Source organism: Agelaius tricolor, unplaced genomic scaffold (assembly GCF_023055355.1).
Source record: "Agelaius tricolor isolate 1412-34295 unplaced genomic scaffold, bAgeTri1.0.p SCAF_13, whole genome shotgun sequence".
Lineage (NCBI taxonomy): Eukaryota > Metazoa > Chordata > Aves > Passeriformes > Icteridae > Agelaius > Agelaius tricolor.
Window position 1 is genome coordinate 21,189,641 of NW_027269273.1, and position 23,115 is coordinate 21,212,755.

The window sequence follows — 23,115 nt, forward strand, 5'->3', positions numbered from 1 at the left end:
AGAACTAATTTTTTGCCAGACTGCAGATGCTCTACAGATTTTAAAAGCTATATGAAAATCAGCACATTAGAAACACAATTTGGCCTGGCTCCTTTTCTCTGACTGGGTTGCTGCCCCCAGCAGCTTGGGGGACAAGCCCCTCCCTGGTGGGTGTGTGAGTTTGCAGCATCTTCTTGACAGGTGACCCAGTGATAGGAACTTGTGGCAACACAGCAGTGTTCTCACTGTTGTACACACACACAGTTTACAAGAAAATAGCAGAAGAAAGGCACATTTATTCTTACTCAAATTCAATATTAGTAGTTTCAATATTTGATCAATACATATAAAAGCAGTAGAGACTTGAAAATCATTTCATATGTAACTACATAGAGTTAAATTAGTGCTTGTCATCTTCCTAATTACTAGCTCATTACTTTTCATTCTGTGCTTTAAAAGAAGAGGATGATGAAGAGCCTCAGTGAAATCATGTGAAGGAATTGTAACATTTTTTTGCATTATGTGTTCAGTCATATTTTTTTACTGACTTTGGAACATTCCAGATAGTAGTTTCTTTGAAGGAGAAGGCACCTATAGAGGATCTGTCTCATGCCCAGCTAAAACATTCTAAAAAATTAACTTCTATGTGAGACTTACTCATTCATCTTTATCACACATGATAAATCAGTTTAGACATCAATTCTTTATATTGTGATCACATTAATTCAGTGAAACAGAGTGGCATGTCACTCTCTGGAGGGAGAACAAGTGAATACAGGCAGACTGACCAAGTGATACCATTTTCTTTGGGGGCTGGGAGGTTGGGGGGTTTACAGTTTTGTAAACTAACAAATTTAGTATAATTTTATTATCATTTTTTTCTATGTGCAAATCACCTAAAATGCTTATCATGCTTTCAGGAAATCTTCCTCATGCTCATCTCTTTTTACAAAGGATAAACTACACTATTTGTACTTTGAGATAACAAACGAAGATGATTTTATAATTTGGTACTACTGTAAGGTGATACATTTTCTTTGTAATAAAATATTCCAGATGTCTCTGGGCTGTCCCATAAGAATTTTTATGTCATAAAGAAATTCTTATTGCATTTTTCTTAATTTAGATACACTCTTAAAATTGCACTCTTGTGCAATTGTCAAGTGTGAAATGAAATGGAAAGAAATATCAGAAACCAACAAAAGTTCTTTTGAAATTTTTGTAATGAATTTTAAAGTTTCTCTGCTGGAATATGATATTTATTTTCTGTTCTATCTCTTTTACTCTTCTTTTTTTCCACAGTATTGAACATTTTATTTTTATTAAACCTAATTCACATTTGTATCTAAACTTAATTTAATTTCAGAGACTCTCAGAAATATGTCTGCTTTGTGATTTTAATACATATGACATCATTTGCCTTTGACGTTCATAGTACCTACAGAAATGGAACTATTTATGGAGTAGTTCTTAGTAGTAGACCATTCCTGAGCCCTTGTGATACATGGAAACTCCTAAGAAGGATAACTGACAGACATGGTTATTTAAATAGATTCAAGCAGCACGTAAATGTCAAAGGCATTTATAAGGTTTCCCAGTTCAGCTCAGTGTTTGTATTTGAATGTCTCTGCCCATCCTATAGCAGTAAATGTGGTTTATTCAGTTAAGATTTTCTGAAAAAACACAGATCAAGCATGCTTATTTCAATTGCATGACTTTTGATGTGGTTAATATCTTGGTGCTGTCTGGACATTGGAGATTCATATGTATAATCCAAGAAATTAATATTCAGAGTTGTTTGTGGTTTTCTTCTAAATGAATACATTGTGAGAATTGATTCTGTTGGTTTTTACAACAGGTACCGTGAGATCCTAACACAGCCAGGTTTTGGCACTAAAATGTTTTGGTGTCACTGACTTGGTATGTTCTGGGAACCCTTATAAACATCCTTAATTTCATGTTTCTTTTAAAATAATTCTCTATCCCTTTTCTTACAAAAATAATTTTAAAAACATAAACACTGAAGATCGTAAGTTACCTGCTTTTTCCATAGAGCTGCAAACGTTTATGTTCTCTTAAAACTACCAATTATTAGCTCTGGGGGATCATGAAGTTAGTAATCAACAGAGATTATAGACTCTGGGGGAGATTTCCTGAAGTAAATGGCCAGTCTAGTGTGAAGGGTTGCCAGATGCATTGCAGCTTTGACCAAAAGTATGGATTTCTTCATAGTTTGGCATGAATTTTAGTATACAGACTAAGGCAAAAGGCAGCAGCCTTTTAATGTCAGCCATTCTCACATTTACTCCCTGGAGATCTTAGGTTACTTGACAAGTTTTTACTACTGACAATGTTTTTCAGCACTGCTGAGAAGGATCTGACAGTCTTCTTCATGCCCTCCTGTCAGGTATGTATGTTGTTAAGATCCCCCCAAACCTTTTTGGGCTTAAGAGTCTCAGCTTTCTCAGCCTCTATTTTTGTCAGATTCTCCTATTGCTTTGTGAACTTTGTGGTTCATTGCTGGACTCAGTACATAAGGTCTGTGTCTTCCATCATTTATAATTTAGAGCTCTTCTCACCTGCCTGGCCAGCCTGTTGCTGAACTTTAGATCTTTGTTTTATATTGTTTCCATTTTAGTTATATGCCCAGAAAAAGCTTCAATTCAGAATCACAATCCTCAAAAAGACTTGTTAAAGAAAATAGAGGTACCATTTTAAATTAGTTCTGTTAGTAAATACTATTTGTAAAGAGTTCAGTGTAAATTTACTCCCTAAACAAAATGTCGCGTCATTAAGTTACAAGAACAGGTAGTACACAGGCTGGCATGGAGCAAAGGGCAATCTCTTCCATTCCATTCTGTCCTTGACCTCTGTACTCAGACTGCCACCAAGAGGAGCAGTTGTGATGGTGACAGTGCACACTGCTGTCCCTTACAAAGTACACCGAGCTCCTTGGCATAGCTCATGCCATTTGTTATAGATACAAGTCTGGTGTCACAGGGCAGTTGCATCCCCTGCTCTGTGCACACCGTGGTCATTCATTTGCCTGCAAATCTGCCTCTGAGACTTTAATGGATACCCATGTTTATGAATGGCATTCTGTAAATAAACAGTCAAGAGAACACAGCAAAAAGTATTTCAATCTATTGTAGTCTGGCTGGAAATGGATGTTCCGTTTCCTACTAGCAATTTTTGAGTCAACTTTCTCCTAAGAGCTTGACTAATTCTTGGGAACAAAAATAAAATTTTAGTTATTTCAGTATGTAGAGCTTGAAAGGTGCCGTGTTAAAATGTTAAAATAGTAATTTGACTAGTTTCTTCCTTTTATTAAAAGTCATAAATAAAGATAAAATAATTTCTATAATGAAAGTTTTTTTCCAGCTATTTCCTTCCATATTTTTTCCTTGCTATACCTAATTGAGAATATTGCAGAATTTTACATGCTATTAATGTAGAAAATAATCCAGTCACAGAATCACTGAGAGAAGTTAGCCCCTTTCCTGTCCTCTTGGCAAAAATGCAAAGGTAGAAGACCTTCTTTCCCTTTCATTAAATATAGTTCCAAAAAATATATAGTGACTTTAAAAAAAAACTCTGTAATATTCATAATATGCTGCCAGCCTCAGGTATCAGAAATCATGTATGAAACTTATCAATATTTAAATAATTTATTGAATTTTAATAATTCCCTTAAATATAATTGTCTGAGCTTTCCCAGAACCTAGAAATCCTTGGATATCAGTGATTTGATCTATGCATAATCCTCTCAGATACAAAATCCTGGCCCAAGTTCCTTTCCGTTTGCATGAGAAGTACAAATCTAAGAGGTGAATATTTAGGTTTGAATGAGGATCACTCACTGACATAATTTCTCAAGCAAACTCAGAGCCCAATCAATCCAAGTGATATTTAACTGAGGCAAAGTTTACACTGTTTATGAGTTTACACAGTTCTGCTGGCATCTCTTAGGACTGAGGAAGAATTCACCCTTGAATTGCCATAGCCCTGCTCATCTGCCAGAAACCTTCCATTCCTCCCCCAGCACACCCTGATCTAGACTTAACCAACAACAGAGCAGCCATTTTGCCTAAAATCTCTGTCCCACTGAACCAAGGAAGTGCTTCATCTGTTACCCTGAAAGGACTTCACCAATGTAAGCTGTGTCTCCAGCAGGCAGTATTGGAGGTACAGCTAAAGCAGAGAAGGCAGAGAGCCCAGCTCCCTGTGTGACCTCCACGGCATTCTGACTTGCCCAGCTTCTCTTCTGCACTTGTCAAAATCTGACTGGGAAATACTGGGGTGATTTCACTGGAGCTGCACTGCCCCAGATTCCCAATGATAACACATCAAAGGAAGATTTTCCTTGGGCATTGTCTAGAGTTTGTAGAGATCCCAAACTCAAGGGCCTGAATAAGTGGAAGTTATAATTACTAAATGTGTCAGGCAGCTCAACCAGAAATAAGTTGCCAAATAGTGCAGAGATCAGTAGAGGTACTCAATTAAAGAAATGCTGTGCCATGGCTTATACAAAATTATATGCTTCTGATTCAGATTTATTGCATCAGATTAATTTAGGAGACCGGAAAATCCCTTGCACACATTTAGAACTGATCTTATTAAAACTTATTAACAGAAGTAAATTTTTATTTAATTGACATGTGGTTTAATTTCCTGTCTGTAAATCTTCTGACAACAGCAGTATGTATAAAAGGAACACTGACCTAGCTTTTCAGAGGTGGTCAAATCTCAGCAGATTTTGACATATGTGTGTGAGTGACTGTGGACTCCTTTGAAAACTTCATAGAAAATTATGCTATTGAAAAACTTGATAGGAATAGATTTGATCCTGCAAGAACCTCTCTGGTAATATAAAGCAGTATGCAGATTTTTGAACAGAACAAACTTAAGAGAAATGATAATATTTCACAAATTGGCAGAGAATAAAGAAATAATTGTTTTCTTTGGTATTAAATAAAGTAATTGATTCAAAACTTATGAATTAAGCTATAATCCATCTTATTTCCATCAGTCATGTGAGACAGTGAACAAAGAAAATCCATGTTGATTTTGGTCTCGTTTGTATGATGAATTCATATATCAAGACCACGGAGTGTCTTGTAAAGGTTTTATAAAAATGTATATGTATCACTGTATCACCATTGCCAGACTAGAGCAAGATTCTGAAAGTCACCAGAAGAATAGAGTTTACTTTTTCTCTTCAGTCTTTGTAGGAATTAGCAAATTTGAAAATCTCAACTTAAAAATTGAAATGTTGACTTATTGCAAAGCTACCACTGAAAGTTTCAGGACAATTAATACACATACACCCTTCTAATTCCCTGTGTTAAATATGTTCTTTACTATGAATAGAAGCTTAATATTAAATATAGTGGAATTTTTAGTGGCTGATGTTATCTAGGAAATCAAAGGCAGACATGGAAGAGCCCTGAGCAATAGATGTTTAAGAAAGTGAACAGAACATATTCAGTGTGCAAAAAGCCTCCAACATAAAGCAGAAAAGGAAGATAAATCAATCAGATTCTTTGCATTATAGATGAGAAGAGATTTTAAAGGACAGCAACAGTAAGAAGTCTAAAATTTTTATGAATATATGAAAGGAGTATTAAGTAAACTTCTGGGAAAGGCCATGCAGAATAAATTGGTTAAAGGTGTACATCGGCTACTATTGAGGTATCTTTATACTACATTTGTATCTCCTTATTAAAATTATATATTTGCTTGATTTTTTACGTAATGAATACCAGCCTTTTAAATAACAGGATTCTGCCTTTATTCTTTAAAAAAACATGGGAGGTGAAAAGGTAGGTGAATTAGTTCTCTTGGTAACAATCATTCCTATCCTGCTCTGGTTACATGCCTAGAAAATAATTAACAGATTTTCTCTAATGCTTCCTAAAGATGTTGAAACTAGAGAACAAATATTGACTGAGAGGCAGCAAAACTTGCCTGGACAGGAGAAATTAATGGTTTATATAACTGAAAACAGTTTGCCAAAAACAGAACAGAAGTTATGGAATATCTGATTTAAAGTTAATCACATGTCAAAATGGCCAGAGGTGGTGTGTACATGCACTTGGATATTTGCAGGCCACACTTAAGTTCTGGTACCACATAAAAAGGCTCTTTCACCATCCTGAGGATCTGCAGGGCCCCTGTTGTTCCTGTTGCTGGGAGCAGCTCAGGAGATGATTTCGCCATGAGAGCCTTTTGGAAGCAAGAGGGAGCCAGTCATGAGGACCTGAAGAGGTTCTGGCATAACCAGGCTTTCAGAAACAGGAGCAGAGACTTGCAAGTATTATGTTTGCCACTGTTTATCAGGGTAAAAGAGGAAAGGACTTTGAGGAGGAGGTGGAGGAAACAAATCTGCACCTTGTAACTGGGTCGATCATATTGGGTAAGATGGATTTTGGACTGCAGTGTGTAAAATCACAGAGGAGGTGGAGGCAGTTCACTCTCCCCCATGCAAAGGTGGGATGCCTCTCATTCCATTTTTCTTCCCACACATGTGCACACCCCTTCCCCCAGGTGTGAGCTCTGCTTTGGAGTTGGGAAAAGCAAAGAGAGGCATTTGCTCCTAGCGCCGGCTTGGCTGCAGAGCAGGGTCAAAGACCACCTGAGCCCACGGGTGTTACGCAAGAGGCCGTAATGAAGGGGCCCCTGCCTGCAGCATCCACCAGCCCGCCTCCCGCTGCCCTCCCCAGTGCTGGGCCTGCGGCTCAGCGGGTTGCGAAAGCCCCAGGAGTACATAAAGCATTCCCTGCCTGGGCACTGCCACCGCCATCAACACTTGGGCTCTCAAGAGGCTCCAGGACCAGCACTGTCTGTAAGGGACCCTGCTGCTGTGGGCTGGGGACAAGCAGGGGCCTTGCCTGCACATAGCATCAGGGAAAGCTGTGTGAGACCCTGGTGACTTCTCAGGGCAGCCTTCCTCCCTTCACTTGTGTGGCAGAGCTTGTTTCTGATGCTATTCTCTGTTTGCTGCAGGGACAGGATGGCCCACACAGAGAGAGCTCTGCCCTGGCTGCTGCTGCTGTCACTGGCCTTGATGGGCAGCAGCACTGCAGAGCGGGACTGCCGAGTAAGCAGCTTCAAAGTCAAGGAGAACTTCGACAAGACCAGGGTAAATCTTCTTTATTCTCCTGGATCTGTGATGTCTTGCATAGCTCTTTCCAGGCTACAAAATTTGGCATTCAGTAGCACCAGTGTGGTCACATTTTGAAGTCACAGACTGTGATACTGAAAAACAGCTAAAGTTTGTGATGTCCACACCTCCACAGATGCTGGATCCTGATGCACCTGATAAAGGAATACTGCAGCAACTGAGTTTTAGCAGATTGGTCTCAAACTGTAGGGTATAAGCAGAAGGACTGTACTGACTTGGCTGTTTCTATGAAAAATTAATACTCTGGTGTTTTCAGACACCATTGCAAGGAAAAAAAATATACATAGATCTGACAAGATCTTCCAGTTGTTATTCCTTTTTCCACTAAATTTTGTTATACTTATACTTTGTTATATGCTTTGTTATATATTCCTTATACTGGACAGCTGCAGATACAGGTAAGTTTATCCAAAAAAAGTCAGTATTTCAACAAATTATGATTGCACTAGCATGTATTGATGGGTTTATGCTGTTGAAACAGATAGATTTGCTTCTTAGGTACACCTTTGAGGCATGGTGTCAAAGATCTGCATGCTCTTCCCTCTTCACCTCCCCTATTCTGTACTGTCTGGTTGTAATGTTTCCATTGTTCTAGGTCTACATGCAGCCTTTCTTATTTCCTTGCAGTACAGTGGCACCTGGTATGCTATGGCAAAAAAAGATCCTGAGGGGCTGTTTCTGCAGGACAATGTCGTAGCCCAGTTCAGCGTAGATGAGAATGGACAAATGACTGCCACTGCAAAGGGCAGAGTCAGACTCTTCAAGTAAGCTGTTTGCCACTCTCCTCTTGTTCCATTTTGCTAAGCTACTGCTCCAATCCTACCTGCTATCCCTGTGCAAGTCACTGAAGCTGTGCTCTTACATTGGAATGTGATATTTTCTTTGGCTACAGTAACTGGGATGTCTGTGCTGACATGATCGGCTCTTTCACGGACACAGAGGATCCTGCCAAGTTCAAGATGAGGTACTGGGGAGTTGCCTCTTTTCTGCAGAAAGGAAGTGAGTACTTAACTATAGAAGATACAGAAGTACTTGGAAGACTAGTTTTGTTGTATGTCCATGCTGGGAAAAGAAAAAGTACTGTTGAATTTCTTAAATACACTTAAAAGACTTAATAACTATCATACTGCAAAGCTTAACATGAACAAGGTAATCACTACTTTTTATATGGGACAGCTGGTTGGCTTTCTTTAAACAAGTGAAGAACTGGCCTTTGTGTATCTTTGTATTTCATTTGTTTGTTACCCAACAATATAATTGAAGGCCACTGTTTGGAAAGAAATGAAAGGCAAATTAAGTATTTTAAGACTTGTTTTAGTTCAGAACTCAGTTACCGGATGCTAGTGTTCTCTCTAAGCCTGATGTCAGAGCTGGCCAAGCAGGGAAGAGGATTTATAAAATGTTATTTTGTTTGGTCTTGTGTCTGCAAATGTAGAGATTTCTCTGTTTTAAGAGACAAACATGATCATATGTATATATTTGTACTTGTCATCTCTCCACCCTATACAAAATCAGTTCCTTGAGCCAAGTAGAGATTCAGACACTTTGTAGGTCAAGACATTTCCTTGGATTGTTTCCAAGAGAAGCAGGTAGAATTTGGAACTGATAGGAGATCCATTCCATCTAAAGACACAGTTACATAGCATGTTTTGGATGTCAATTTGTCTTAAACAGTTCCCAGGTCTCCCCACAATATGCTGCTGAGTCATGGGCTCTTCAGGTTGCTGGCTGACCCCAAACTCTGCCTTTCTAAAAGGTCTGGTGTCCCCCACAGGAGAGAAGGGGAAGACAACAGAGTGTTGCCTTCACCAGTGCAGATGTACTGCAAGGGAGATCTTTGGCTCCAAGAGAGGAAGGTGCAGATATGTCAGGTTTTACAGCAAACATTGAAACAGCCTCACTTCTGTTACAACAGAGTGTCTGTGTGACCAGGATTTGTCAGGTTATATAGCTAATTGTTTAGAATTATCTAAAGTTGTAACAGTGTTTTAAGAAGAGGGTTTATGGCAGAACTTGTGTAGCAAATACTTCTAATACACAAGCAAAATGCATGATTATCTTTTTCCTTAAAAATGCAGTCTAAGTAATATCCCTGGTAAGAAAATATTTATGGGTTGAGTCACCTTGAGCAGGTTGAGCATGTCCATCTTTATTTTCTTTTAAAAAATAAAGATGGAATTAAATACTGGACACAGGAATAAGTGAAAAGCTAATCTGCTATAACTTGTACTGATCTTCATCTTAGCATTTTCTTTAATAGAGTTATGGCAGCAATCCTTTCTGATTTACTGGATTTCACTGGTGTCTCTAACACTTTTTCTTCTTTGCTATGGTTTTTTCCAGATGATGATCACTGGGTAGTGGACACAGATTATGACACATATGCTCTTCATTACTCCTGCCGCCAGCTAAATGCAGATGGCACTTGTGCTGATAGCTACTCCTTTGTGTTCTCCCGGGACCCCAAGGGATTGCCTCCAGATGCACTGAAAATTGTCAGACAAAGGCAGATAGACCTCTGTTTGGACAGGAAATACAGAGTTATCGCTCATAATGGTGAGAACTTTTTTTTTCTGAAGAATTTTATTTCAGGGTTTAATGACTAAAGCACTGGGATTCTATTACTCATTAGATATCAAATGCATAAAGCCTTTTACTTAGTGGCTGTAACTTTGTCTGTTGAAAACTGGAGCTTGTAGTAAATTATTTCCAACTTTTGCTTCCCTTATCTGAAGGAGAGCTGAGGTGCATAGTTTTTCATGCAACATATCAGGTCAGCTGAAACAGTAATTAGAGGAAGTTGTAAAACAATTAAATCAATGTAGTGTGAGTAAACAAAGCAAGGATAAACTTCATAGCTATAGTAAAAAGTAATTGGGCAGCTTTTATCACATCTCTTTGCCTTTGTTCAAATACTTTTTTGAGAAATTTTTCAGAAAGGCTTTTAAGGAAAATAAAAGTCTTGTAAAGGATACCTTATAGAAGACCCTTTCTCACAAGTCCTCATGCTAACTGTTTCACAAAGATCTGTGGAAGAGGGTCATAGCCCTGATACTGGAAGCATGACACTATCTTGAGTCATATAGTCAGGCTGAGCTTACAACACAGAGAATTAGCTCACTTATGCTCAAGTGTATTACAAAAGGTCAAATGGTAATAATCTAGAAGAAACCATAATGTTTCTTATGATAAGAATTACACCCAGAGTGGGGAATTGTAAAGAGTGAAGGAGAAAAATCAAAATAGTTAGAACAAATAAAATAGTAGTACCTCTCCTAACTCCCTCCCCACCCCTCACATCCTGGAAGGCATACTATTTAGGAATGACTTGACTGGTGAATCAGCTGAATGGAAACTCCCAATGTAATGATGTGAGCAAAAGAGTTAATACAATTCTTGCATGTGTAAACCAAGACTCACAAAAGATTGTTGTGCTTGGCATAGGTCTAATTGCTATGTCACATTAGGTGACAAGCATAACTGGAAAAAGTATTGAGGATGAATGAGAAGTTTCTAAGAAAAGCAGAAAAAATAATTGAAAGTTTGTAAAATGTGTCCTCTAGTGAGTGCTTTAAAGATCTTAATGTTTTCCTATTAGGAAGAGGTTAAAGGCTGACCTGAGCAAAGTCTGTGCTTGTCCACACAAGCAATAGGAATTGGATAGAAAAAGACTTGCAAACACAGAAATAATAAATTTAAATGGATGGAACTTTAAACTGGACACATTCAGAGCAGAAATAAACAGCCATTTGTTTAACTCCAAAGGTCATTAACCTTTGGAACAGTTTACCAAGAGTTGTTGTATGTTCTTCATCACTGAAATCTGTAAATCAAGATTAAAGGCTTTTCTCAATGACATGCTAGAACAATCTGAGATTGACTGAGGGAACTTTTGCGTCTTATAAAGAAAGTCAGAACAGATGAGCAAAGTCAGCTGTTGTGGCTCTATTATCTGTTCCTCTGATCCATAAACAAAGAGTAATACATTGCTGTCTTGCTTCAAGGCACCCTGTTATCAGATCTGTTGTTAATTGTGCATACTCTGCCTATGTCTTAAAGCTAATTAAGAGTGTATATGTGTGTGTGTGTGTGTGTGTGTGTGTGCCCGCTCAACTAATAGATGTACAAAACTTACTTGATTAAAAAAAAAATTAAAATATCTATACTAGCTGTTCAAGGCAAAAAAGAAGCCTAGGAAATGAAAGGGTTTTTTCCTAACTTACACTGCATTTATGATGGTAGCTCCTTCTCAAATATAGCTCAAGCTATGATACTCTTCGTCTCTCGGAGTAGTAGCTCAAGCAACTTTAAACTGTGTAATGTCAATATTAAGTGAGAGTACTTGTAAATACAGTGTCATGTCAGTAGAGTTGAAAACTGCATCTGCTGTTAGCATTTGCTGGAAGCAACAATTGTGAAATAGAGTGGTATATTCCTTCTGCTAATTTACTATTGCCATTAGAAGTTTTGGGGGGTCAGGAGATTCTTACTTTGTTGAAAGACAATCCTTTTTAGGCAAATAACTAGAAGCTTGTTAAAGTATAGACTCTTTTAAATCTAGTATCACTGAAAGATACTCTGTCATTGATCTGCCCGGTATGTTGTCTGCAAAAGTATTAAAATTCTCAGGAGAGGTGTAATGGATTGGATGAATTCCTGTTTTGTTCTGAGTTGAAAATTCCTTAGAATTATAAACTGCAGAGTAAGGTCATGGCATTATTATTACAAGTAACAGACTGCTGGACTCAGGAGCATTTTAAAGAAATTAGTAAGCATTTTAAATTTGGTGAAACTTTGTGTAATTAAATTTTGTCTGGAGCGTTTAAGAAACACAACTGTGGTTTTTGTGTGTTTCAGGATTTTGCTCTTAAGGACATCCAACCCTATGGAAAGAAGCCATGTAACAGCACCATGGATGTAAAGTTAACACATTGATCATGTGTTCTCTGGAAAATGCTTTAAATGGGTCCATTTAGATTTTCAATATATTTATCTGAGCTGTGTAGCTCACTTTGTTAATAAACCAATGAAACATTTTAATAAACTTGGATTACACGGGATACAAATTGTATGCAAATCTGTACATATGTACACATTGGTTTCATTAGTAGCCTGTTATCTTAGTGCACTCTTTTGAACTGGTGACTGGTGATAGTTAAGAATTTAATCTTGTTTTTTTTAGTGGTTTCAATTTCTGACGAAAAGAGTATTTATCATAAACCACCAAGTATATTTATTTTCTTTTCAACTAGAACATTATATTTTCCCTATAAAATACTAGAAATCATTTAGAAAAGAGAAAGGAATTTCAGTGACCCTATATATCACTAATTAACTTTATTATATGACTTGCAAAGACATAAAAAATATAGATATTTTTAAAAGAACTATTTTACACATGACAATTAACCATTTATGTATTTATTCTTTACTTATTAATTCACATGTATTAAGTCCATATTTTTAATTTGAGATGGAACCAAACTAGTCATTTACTTGATGATAACACATGTTCATTACCTTGTTTCAGTTAGTCTGCTCAAACTTACATTCAGGCAGACAGTTATTGAAGTTTTTAATCAAGTTCCCTTTAAAAACTGGATTTTAAAAAAAGCAGATACTTTCTGAGGATGAACATTTTCACTAGAAACTTTTAAGTACTTAATTCAACTATTTTACATTCACCAAGTTCATTGCCATACTTCTATTTATTTCAGCGTAAGAGGAGAATTCCCTTAAATTAAATTGTCCAAATCTTACTGAGGCAAAGCAATGAAGTCAAGAGAATTTTACCCGCAGGAATTAAAAATACATATTTAGCTTTTTTCCTCCTGCTCTGGCATGTAATACTATAACATAATGACCTATATGACCTGGGATAGACAAAATCCAAAATGTGGCATAGCTCAGACTTTAAATAATTATCTGGTAATGAAAGACAAATGTGGCTGTTCATGGTTACTTCTTCTTGCAGTGGTTTCTGTACCTGCTCTATGCCTTTCAGGGTTCCCTGTACAACAGAGAAAAATTTCCTGACATTTACGTCTGAAATAGGCAACATTATACAGAATTGGATTGACAGCAGAGTTGGCAAAAGTGAATAATGATATCCAGAAGAAAACTGATGGCAAAATATTTAAATCTTTTTTGAAGTTCTGAACTAAAATTAAAAAAATAATTACTATTATTGGAGTCCACATAATGAAGAAAGAGATCATCAACAGAAAAAGGGCTCGGAATAGTTTGTAGTCTTGCTGGGAAACACGAATCTGATGATGTTCTGGGTAGGCTAAACCAGCATTTAAACTTCTTCTTGATGCTTTTGTAATCTGCAGTAAAAGAGAAGAAAGTAAACTTTCACTGAAACACATTTCTACAAGTGAAAACGTAAATTTTGGCATATGATGTTTTCTTTTGATAAGCAACTACAAAAAAACCACATTGCAGAATTCATTTGTACTTTTTGTCCATGGTTCCATTTCAAATGTTCTCATTTCACTAGCAATTCTTTTTCCTCTCAGCTGTGAATTCATCTCAATATTAGGCAAAGTGGTTGTTCTTTTCATGGCTCTCTACCAGTCACAAATGCTTTTCAGCATAAAACAGTCTTAATTACTCATGAAATCCCATTAAATTCAAATTATGACCTCATTTGCTCTATCTAAAGGAACCCATTGATTTTTTTCACAAATGCAAACTGGAACATAGTTAGCAATCCTGTTGATGCACAAGAAGGAAAGCAATCCAATTCTCTTATGGGCAGGCTGATATTATAAGGTAGGTATTAGAAGGAGCATGAATTTATTATAATAAATTATTTTAAATGTGAATGAGATTGTGCATTGTTTTGTGTCACACAGCTTTTCAGACAGCAATCACAATTGCTTTCTATGAAATCTTACAGATCGTTAGAGTCACTATAAAAACCTGTGTCTTATAAAAGCACTCTGATGTAATAAACTAGACTATGGGTAGCTTGGAAACCTAGTATTCACAGCTGTGCATCATCTGTCATTAGGTAGAATATTGGACCCAGTTGCCTTGCGGAAAATTTGAAATCCTCTGCTCTAAATCCCTGTCTTCCCTGAAGTTGGCATGGCACAATTAATTTTGCTACATTCATACCTCTGATGCAAAGAAATTAAAACTGAAATATCTAGTAAAGATTTGTGCTAAATCACTGAGATGCCACTTTATCCCCTGCATGCATAAGGAAGGGGTGTTTTCAAAAGCCTTGATCAATCAAGACTTGATTGATCAAGGTTTTGATTAATCCTTAGCTGACTATATAGGAAGTCAAAAGGTAAGGCTCTACCTGCCACTTTTCCCTTTAGCAGAAACTACAGGAAGGGTAACACTAATACTAGCAACATTTGAACTTCCTGGTACAGGTAAGGATGAAAATGTTTAGAGAGAGTAATTTGTCATTTTGTTAGCAGTTTTCTGAATTTTTCATGGAGATAAATACTCATTAAGAATCTAGACATCTTCTAAATATTTCAATAGAATGTATAAATTAAAACCCATGAACCAAAAGTGCATTTCTTAGCAGCTTCTGAGGCTGAGAAGGTGACAGTTATCACTATCACAGCTGCTTGCCTGATTTAAAAGGAGTAGAGAATTCTGATGTCCTGAGCATGTAAAACAATTCCAGCTTGATGATCTTCTGCTGTACAATCTGGAATCCAGAAATTAGGTTAATTCCTCCAAACAGTCCAAACTAAGAATTGTTCTCAGAGAGTGCCTAACCTATCTTAGTAAGAACAAAGGTTTCACAAAATGCAAAGGACTAATATCCACTTCTAATACAAAAACAGGAAAACTGGGTTGTGTGCACTTCTCAGTCATCACTGTTCAAAACTGCTACAGAATGTCCTCATCAGATACATTTTTATCTGTCCCATGTAAATACCCTCTGTCTTTCCTGAAGGAGCTTCACAGCCTAGAACTAACAATGCAAGAGTCACCAGGACTGGGGTAAATAAGACACAATTGCTTCTTAAGAAAGTGTTCAAAAGAAATGGAGTGGCAGTGGTAAATTGTGGATCTCTTTTTGGTCTACCCAGTATAGATACCTATCCTTGGCATCTGGACCACACTTGGACAAACAGGAACTGAAAAGTCAGATATATATAAGCACGTAACTTCCAGAACACAGACATCTTTCCTAGCTCTAGCCTCTGACAAAGTCTTGCCTGAGAGGCAGAACAAAGGAAAACCAAATAAATTACAAATCATGGCATCTAATCTATCACTTTTGCCAGTGATTCTTCTGGGAAGTGTTATGTAAAAATAATACTCAGTTTCAGACTAAATTGTGAAGTACACATTTGTAGTAGTGTATATTTCTAAAAAATTTCTGGTCTTGCATCTGTGGTCAGTCCTCATTATCCTCATCATTCTGATCAATGTTGTAACATGAATACATGAATGCTTGGCACTGCTTCCAGCAATTCTGAGAATCATCATATGTGTGCACTGGCATGATGAAGCATTCTCACAAAGTGAGAGTGAGTCTGCTCTTGGGAATGCCTCAGGGATTGAGACATTCTCCAGTTCAGTTCTGCTTGCTTCCTGGAGAGAGAGAAGATTCAATTATATCTTGCTATGGCCCTCAAGCCTTCCTCATTTCAGGGGAAATGGTAATGTATTTTAGCATCTCTCTTAGCAAGTTAGAAAAGAAACAGGAGCAGAGCAGCATGGGGATGTCTTGTAATCCAGTATTCCAATCCAGGCTTTTGGTTTCTAGCTCCCTATGTGCCATTTTTAAAATAAATTTACCTGTAATCTGGAGTCTGCAAGGATGAAACTAACAAACACCATTCCTGTCCTGGGCTCTGACCAAGAACTGTGGCATTTCTTGGCCTCCAGTAATTTGCGGTTGTTTCAAAGGACTCACTCTCCAGTGACTTACTCTGAGCTCTTTGCCTACCTGTATGTGGTTGCAAGTGCTTTACTTCACTAGAAGAGGTTCACCTAATGCATTTACCTCAAGGTTACAATGAGCTAATACAGAAACTACAGGCTGATGACTTTTACTACAAGTTTAAGTTTGATCAATAAGCAAGGATATGTGGAGACCAGATTCTAGGTCCTTGGTTCATTTTACACCTACATCCAGCTCTGGCATGTGTATCCAGAGCCCGTTGGTGCTCAGCGTTTTATCAGTTAACTCCTTGCTCAAGAATCTGTGTATGTTGAGGTTCCTTTCCAAAACCTATAATTTTCTTATGAGAAGTTTAATTACAAAAAAAAGCAAGCAAGGATCTTGTAGCTCGTTGTTAAAAACTAGGCATTGCAGTGACTAGTTTGAAGTGCTTAGTTTGAAGATTTCTAGATCTTTCTCACTCTGGTTTTGGATAGTTTAAAAGGAAATTAGATGCTAATATAATGCTTGCTAGACTATAGATTAAAACTCTGTGGTGCTGTGTGGCTTGGCTTATATTTCAGCATATGTTAAACATCATCCACTTAGAAAGAAAGTGGAAGCAGATGGTTTAATTTACAGGTTTTATTTACAATATTTGAAATTGTGGAGGATTAAGCATAATCTAATGAGATCTGTGTACTAAAGACACATGCAGAAAGTCAGTAGATCAAAAAGTGGATGGCTTTTTTTCTAGTCCTACCTTTCTTTGCTTTCTTACAAATCCCTTATGATGAGTTTAGGTTCAAGAAAAGCAAAATCTAGTTTTTAGTTATTTCAAATGCCTGACTCTTTCAGCATTTAGGAGATTGACACTCTTGAAATATGAACAGCACATAAATGAAGAAGTGTATTTAATACTATACATGAGAAGACAAACCATGTGTTGGGCCTCTGGTAATGTGCTGCTGAAGCATGTTCTTAATTGAAGTATATAGGCTCTTATGTGCAGGTGGAAATGCTCGATTTCATATCACATACTTATAATTTATTGAACAAATGTTTGTTCCCTTTACATGTATTGGTATTTGGTGACAATATGCTGATGCCTAGTGAGTTACTGTTTACTTCCCTTTGTTTACAACAAAATTTAAAGGAAAAACATACCTGTAAGATTTTGGAATAACTGATGACAATGATGAATCCCGGTATCAGAAAGAAAACAATGGCAAAGGTCGTATCCCAGACTGTTTCGCCTGCAGTGCTGGGCCAATCCAGGGTGCAAATATGAATGTCCTATTTAAAAACATTGAAGAAAAAAAGTAATATTGTACCATTATTTTCAGTACAGCACTGTTCTTATACCCCTCTATGCTTATGGGAAAAAATGGCTAAACCAAGACTAAACCAAGACTGAAAACTTTCTACTTAGACAAAGGGGTCAAGTAATATATTACTTGATAGTTTTAAAAGCCCATACAATCACAAATAGATATGTCCACAACTGGACTACTTCCGTTAATTTCTTATCAAATGGTAATGGCAACTTTAAAATTGAAACTTATAGACCCTAATCTTATTCATTTATTCAAGTGTCATGTGGGGTGCACTTTTGTATGCAGTTCAAAATATTAGGCAGAAAAATCTGTGCATGGCCATTTTGTACAGAGGGGGCTGCGGCTGCAGGGCAGCTCTCCCAGGACGCTGATCCCTGGGGATGCTGATCCCTCGGTAAGGGGAAGTGAGCTGAAAAGGAGGTCTCTGAGCCGCACCGAGGAGCACAAAGAGAATCTCAGCCGATGCGCGTTTCCCACCTAACGGGACGGTCCGCCGGGAGAGCGGCCCGGGGGTCGGCGGGGGAGCTCCTGCCGCTCCTCCGGGCACAGCCTCGCACCTGCCCAGCACACAGAGCGCTGCCCGCCCTGCAGGCGATCGCCTCGCTGGCCGCTGTCCCGCCGGGGCAGAGGCGGACGAGCCCCCACCGCCGCCGGTCCCGCCGCCCCCCGGCCCGGCCCGGCCCGGCTGCCGCGCCCGGCGCTCGCCCTCACCTGGCCGGCGGGGGCGGGCAGCTGCACCACGGTGAAGAAGCAGCAGAGCGGGAGGGTGGCGAGGGCGGCGAGGCCCCAGATGAGGAGCAAGGCGGCGGCCAGCACCTTGCGGCGGCGGAAGGTGGCGTGGCGCAGCCGGGCGATGCTGACGAAGCGCTCCAGGCTGACGGCCGACAGGGAGAGGAGGATGACGGTGCCGCTCAAGCTCACCACATAGAAGAGCAGGTGGCAAACGAAGTTGCCCAGCACCCAGGACTCGGTCCAGCGCACGACGGCGATGAAGGGCATGGCAGTGATGAAGAGCAGGTCGGCGCAGAAGAGGTTGAGGACGAGGCAGTTGGCGGCGCAGAGCCGGCGGTGCCGCCTCACCAGCAGGCAGATGCCCCAGATGTTTCCCGCCAACGACAGCAGGAAGATGAAGACCAGGGAACAGGACTCGCCGATGCGCAGGGCCGTCACATTGTGGCCCCTCAAGTCCGAGAAGAAGGGGAAATAGGTCTTATTCCATCCTGGTGTGCCCCTGGACACGGGCATGAGGGTGGCCAGTGGGCATGAGACCCCCCACCGGGGGTGGTTGCACCAGCCCTAAAGGAAGGGCTGCGCTCCCAACCACCACGGCGGCACCTGAGGTGCCCTTCCAGCACAGAGCCAGGGCATGACCGCCATCCCCCTCCCTCCTCTTCCTCCTGTCCCTGCTACCGAGGGCTCAGCCGTGCCAGCTGGGCGGTTTATGGCCCTCGCACTGCAGTGGAACAAGGAAGTGGGAGAGTAAACACGGTGGAGCTCACACAAAGGCGAGGCCGCAGTGCGTGGGGTGGCGGTGAGGGGCTGCCCGACACCTCCCTGGGCAGGGTGTGGGTCAGCACGCTGCCATCGCCATGCCCAGGCCCAGCCACCTCATCGAGTGCCAGCCCTGGTCTGCTCGGCTCCCCAGGCAGGCCTCTGGGGTGCCAGTGACCCTGGCAGTGACCCTGGGAGGCCACTCAGTCTGCTCCCATCCAATGAGGTATGCATGGCTTAGAAACATGGATGGCTGCCCCACCACTCTGAGAGCTCTTCTCAGGAGCCTTGTATGACCAGAGTAATCTGGGGTAAAAAAAAAAAAAAAAAAAAAGAGAGAGCAGGAGGAATTTACCTATCACCTCTTCTATTGTCAGTGGCTTTTGGAAACAGCAGACCTGTGCATTGCTTGTCCTAACTGTGGAGAAGTGCCACCGACATGATTTTGGGGATCTATTTACGAAATTCATCTAGAATCTCACCGGTGTTAGGAGTTTGTGCTGGAAAAGCCTGTTAAAGTAAGACAAACCTAGAAAATACCTTATTTTCTCTGAACTTCAATTACTAGAGGCAGTTGCTCAGATTGTAAATAAAAGTAGGGCTTTCCACTTAGGGTCTTCCCTTCAGATGATTTAGAAATAGGCTGGAAGTGAAGCACATAAATTGTCCCAGACAGGCGGATAATGTCTCATGAAAGAAGATAAAATGTTTTCATACAGTATGTAAACAGTTGTATAACTTTAGGCCGGGTGAATTGATTTGGCTGAGTGCCAGTGCAGGCGCTCAAGGGTGCACTTTGAGGCTCAGCGTGTGGACCTACATCATTTGATGAGGTGAGAGTGATTCCACGTGTGTGCAGTACAAAACCGGAGTGCCACGGGGAGCAGGTGACGGGCAGTGCTTCTGCACTACCCTGGGTGTGACCCTGCCATCAACCATTTACGCAACAGCATTAGCGGGGATTCCAGATTAGTGGGGATTCCAGAAACTTGGCCCTTTGAAGGGGCAATCTCCTAATGAGGGATGACAAGAGCGACATCTTTCCTGGACTGCTTCCCATGTCTTTGCCTGTGCAGAATTTGCACTTATTTCAAATAGCAAGTATTTCAGTTCATGGTTCTAACTATCTATGCTATCTCATCAAACAAGGAGTTTGCAGGGCAGCCTAAACAGGTGTATGAAATGTTCCTGCTGGCTCCTGCTGACAGATGACTGTATGAAATGTGGGCACAGCATCCCCTGTTAAGGCAATGGGCTATGAAGTCAAGTGAAGACAGTAAAACTTGCAAAGATTGGGTCTTTTTTTCAGAAAGCAACACAAGTGACTGGCAAGTGTCTCAATACAGATACTTTATCCTACATCATTTGATGGGAGAAAAAAATCTGCATCCATATTACAAAAATTTCAGTAAATTTAATAAACCTACTGATTTTTTATTAGCATTTATGATCAATGCTTGGCATATCTAGCCACAATTTATTTTGGCTCTGCTATGAACTGATTCTTTAAAATGATTTGTGAATCTTGAAATACAGCAACACCTTGTAGTTGCCACAACCTCACAGGCCTGGGACATTTTACGAGCTGACAGACTAGCCCCAAAGTTCTGGGCAGCTGGCAGTAGCAGTGGTGTGGTCAGCTCTAAATAATGGCAGGGATTTGGGAAAGAGCCATTGTTAATAGCCTGGTTGTACCTGTGTGAAAACCTGGGAGGCATTAACAGGACAGGGGGAGCAGAGGTGAGGCAGCTGGAAATGGTAGCACAGATAAAAGCAAATTTTATTATGAATAAAATATTTAGCCCCTTTGACATTAGTGGAAAGTTAAATTAGAAACTGGCCCTGTCAATTCAGAGTAGAAGTAAACATATTTGAAACAATATAGGGGAAAGGAAACAGGAACTGAAACATACAAAACTGCATTATTGAAGAAATTAAGATACTTTTAGTCAGGAAGGAAAGGAGTGCCAGAAGAGAAGAAGGTTTGAAGATCAGATGATGTGTGGAAGTGTCTGGGTAGATCTTCGATCTTCTTTAGAAAGGACCACCTTCAGCTTTGGTCCTTAGGTGTGAGTTACTTGGCATAAGCGTGTTGTTTGCTCAGGAGAGCCAAAGTAAATTGCTGCTTTTAGTTAGTGAGTGAACTTCACACTGACCTGTGTACAAAATCCTGTGCCTGGGGACAGCAGAGGTGTGAGAAAACGTGCTGGTTTCCCTCAGGTTTGATCAAACAAGTGGGGGCTCCTTGCAGGAGCAAAAATTGCCTGATTACTCTTGGGTCTAATGGATCCATTATCTAAAAGAGCAACTTTCTTTTTCCTCCCATGAGGTACAAAAGTTGTATTTGCTGTTGGGTAGGTCTAATCATAGCAACCATCAGAACATGAAATCTGAGGAAGAGAGGAGTCGTAACTCCCACAGAGCCACTCTGGCTTTATTGTAATAGGTGGATGCTGCATGTGGTATGTGCACCACGTGCTCATGACAAGGAAGTGATTACCAGAATGCCTGGAAACCTCTTATGATTGCTTAACCTATATAATTTTTGTAACCTATGTTTGCTTTTATGCTCAAACATGGAGTCAGCTCAGATTTCATTGCTCTAAGTTAAATGAAAGCTGCAGAGACCTCTGTGGAGGTGGTTTGTCTAACCTAGCAGGAAAAAATCTTGTTTCTTTTTTCATGGGTGTTTTCTTCATCCCTAATGAAAGCCCAAGGTTTGACCTTCTCTGTTTCAGATAAGGGCTGTGTTACCTGATACCATTAGTCAAGCTCTGCTTTTCAGATTGTTCCCCTGGCAACCATGAACTGTCGTGACAGATGGGCATCGATCAGCTTATTTATATCTTGAGCATTAAGAAATATTCCCAGAGAAAGGGACCACTTAGTGGGTGACTCTGGGAGATGGGAGTTCTTGTTCCATTTGGATATGGTTTAGTAAAGGTTTTTCCTTATTTATGCATCTTCTTGCCTGTAGATTGGTGTTTTAAGTCTTTGGGTGTATTTTGTGCACCTGTATCACACTAGGTAAATAGCACTGACTTCTGTAACAGATGTATTGCACATTTAATGTTTGCTAAGTGATGTATATTCATTTCATTAGAAAGATTGTCTCTTTGTCTTCACAAGAGAGGTTACAAGCTTGTAGATGATTCATGCATCTGCACAATAAGATTTTTAACGTAAGTTTCAACCAAGGCGAGCTTTTTATTTTCATTTTTGCTCTTACATATTACACTGCAGCTGTTCTGCTTCTAGATACTATGAATCCTGTGCTTAAAAGATGTTATACCATTGTAAGGTATGTTTCAAATACAAGTCTGTTTTGATTTATTTTGGTTTTTAGGAAGTTTTTGAACTGCTCACCCATTTTATACTTTCATGTCAGTGAGCCAAGGCACTTGCACCAATGTGTGAGGGACAGTTTTAAACTTTTAGGGCAAATATAAATGCATCGGTTTGTTTACATATAGTAGCAAGCTCACACATTCCTTTGTCCACTGAAAATAACTAGATGCTTCACTTATCATGTGAAAAACAAATCCCTGTTTCTTCTGGGACATGAGCAAGTCACAGTTTCTTCTGGGAAGTCTCATTTTGCTGTGGTCAGTACCCATTAGAAGCTGGCACACTTCCTGGGATAAGTGCCAGTGGCGCTGTAGTTTCAAGCTGTAGCAGCAGCATTACTACAAGGCCTCAGCCAAAAGCAGAGTGCCAATAATGCTGTCAGATGTGCTTTCTAATAAAAGCTGGGTCAGCTTCCAGTCATCAAGACCACCAGAAGTTTGCCAGCATCAGCATTGTGGCTTACAGTGAGGAAGAGATTTCTCCCTGAACCAAATGCAAATTAAGAACATAATCCACGTAACATAGACTTCCTCTGGATGGTCACATTTTCTGTTTTGCTGCATGCTAACCAAGCTTCACCAGAGTGACTCAGCTCCAGCTAAACTCTAACTAAATGAGGTTGTTTCTTAACAGTCGTACAAACTCTTATTACACTTATACATCAAGCCCGTGGATTTAGGGAGTTTATCAGTGAATACAGAGTATCAGACTGCTTTGTTTGGACATTGCAGGATCTGGCAGAACACTCTTACCAAGGAACTGAGACCTCGCATGAGTTTTTTTGCAGAGTTGGATGTTTAAGTGCCACTGGATCTTTGCTTAACTTTCAGGTGTGCATAAAGTTACTTACATTCTTTCTAATGAGCTTTGATGCAAAGACATCAAAACAAAAGCTGCGGTGAACATCTGAA

General features: G+C 39.7%; 2 protein-coding genes across 2 annotated transcripts; one reads left to right on the forward strand and one right to left on the reverse strand.

The window, feature by feature from the left end:
* Positions 1-6,187: 6,187 nt before the first annotated feature.
* Positions 6,188-12,173, forward strand: RBP4 (retinol binding protein 4). The gene is made up of 6 exons (XM_071438362.1): positions 6,188-6,288; positions 6,985-7,120; positions 7,790-7,926; positions 8,055-8,161; positions 9,506-9,718; positions 12,020-12,173. The coding sequence occupies exons 1-6, from the start codon at positions 6,197-6,199 to the stop codon at positions 12,031-12,033; spliced, it is 699 nt and encodes a 232-aa protein (XP_071294463.1). The 5' UTR covers positions 6,188-6,196; the 3' UTR covers positions 12,034-12,173.
* A 394-nt stretch (positions 12,174-12,567) lies between these two features.
* On the reverse strand, positions 12,568-19,795 carry FFAR4 (free fatty acid receptor 4). Its single transcript, XM_071439202.1, is given in 6 exon segments — positions 12,568-13,491; positions 17,196-17,324; positions 18,077-18,637; positions 18,639-18,710; positions 18,865-19,018; positions 19,677-19,795. Coding segments are annotated over 6 exon segments (1,443 nt in total). The 3' UTR covers positions 12,568-13,083.
* Positions 19,796-23,115: the final 3,320 nt, after the last annotated feature.

Excerpts from the sequence above, each read along its gene's own strand:
- RBP4 (XM_071438362.1), top strand. The coding sequence starts at position 6,197 with ATGAGAGCCTTTTGGAAGCAAGAGGGAGCCAGTCATGAGGACCTGAAG. Across the intron at positions 6,289-6,984 it reads AGAAACAGGAGCAGAGACTT|GGACAGGATGGCCCACACAG; the intron begins GCAAGTATTATG and ends TGTTTGCTGCAG. Across the intron at positions 7,121-7,789 it reads AGAACTTCGACAAGACCAGG|TACAGTGGCACCTGGTATGC; the intron begins GTAAATCTTCTT and ends ATTTCCTTGCAG.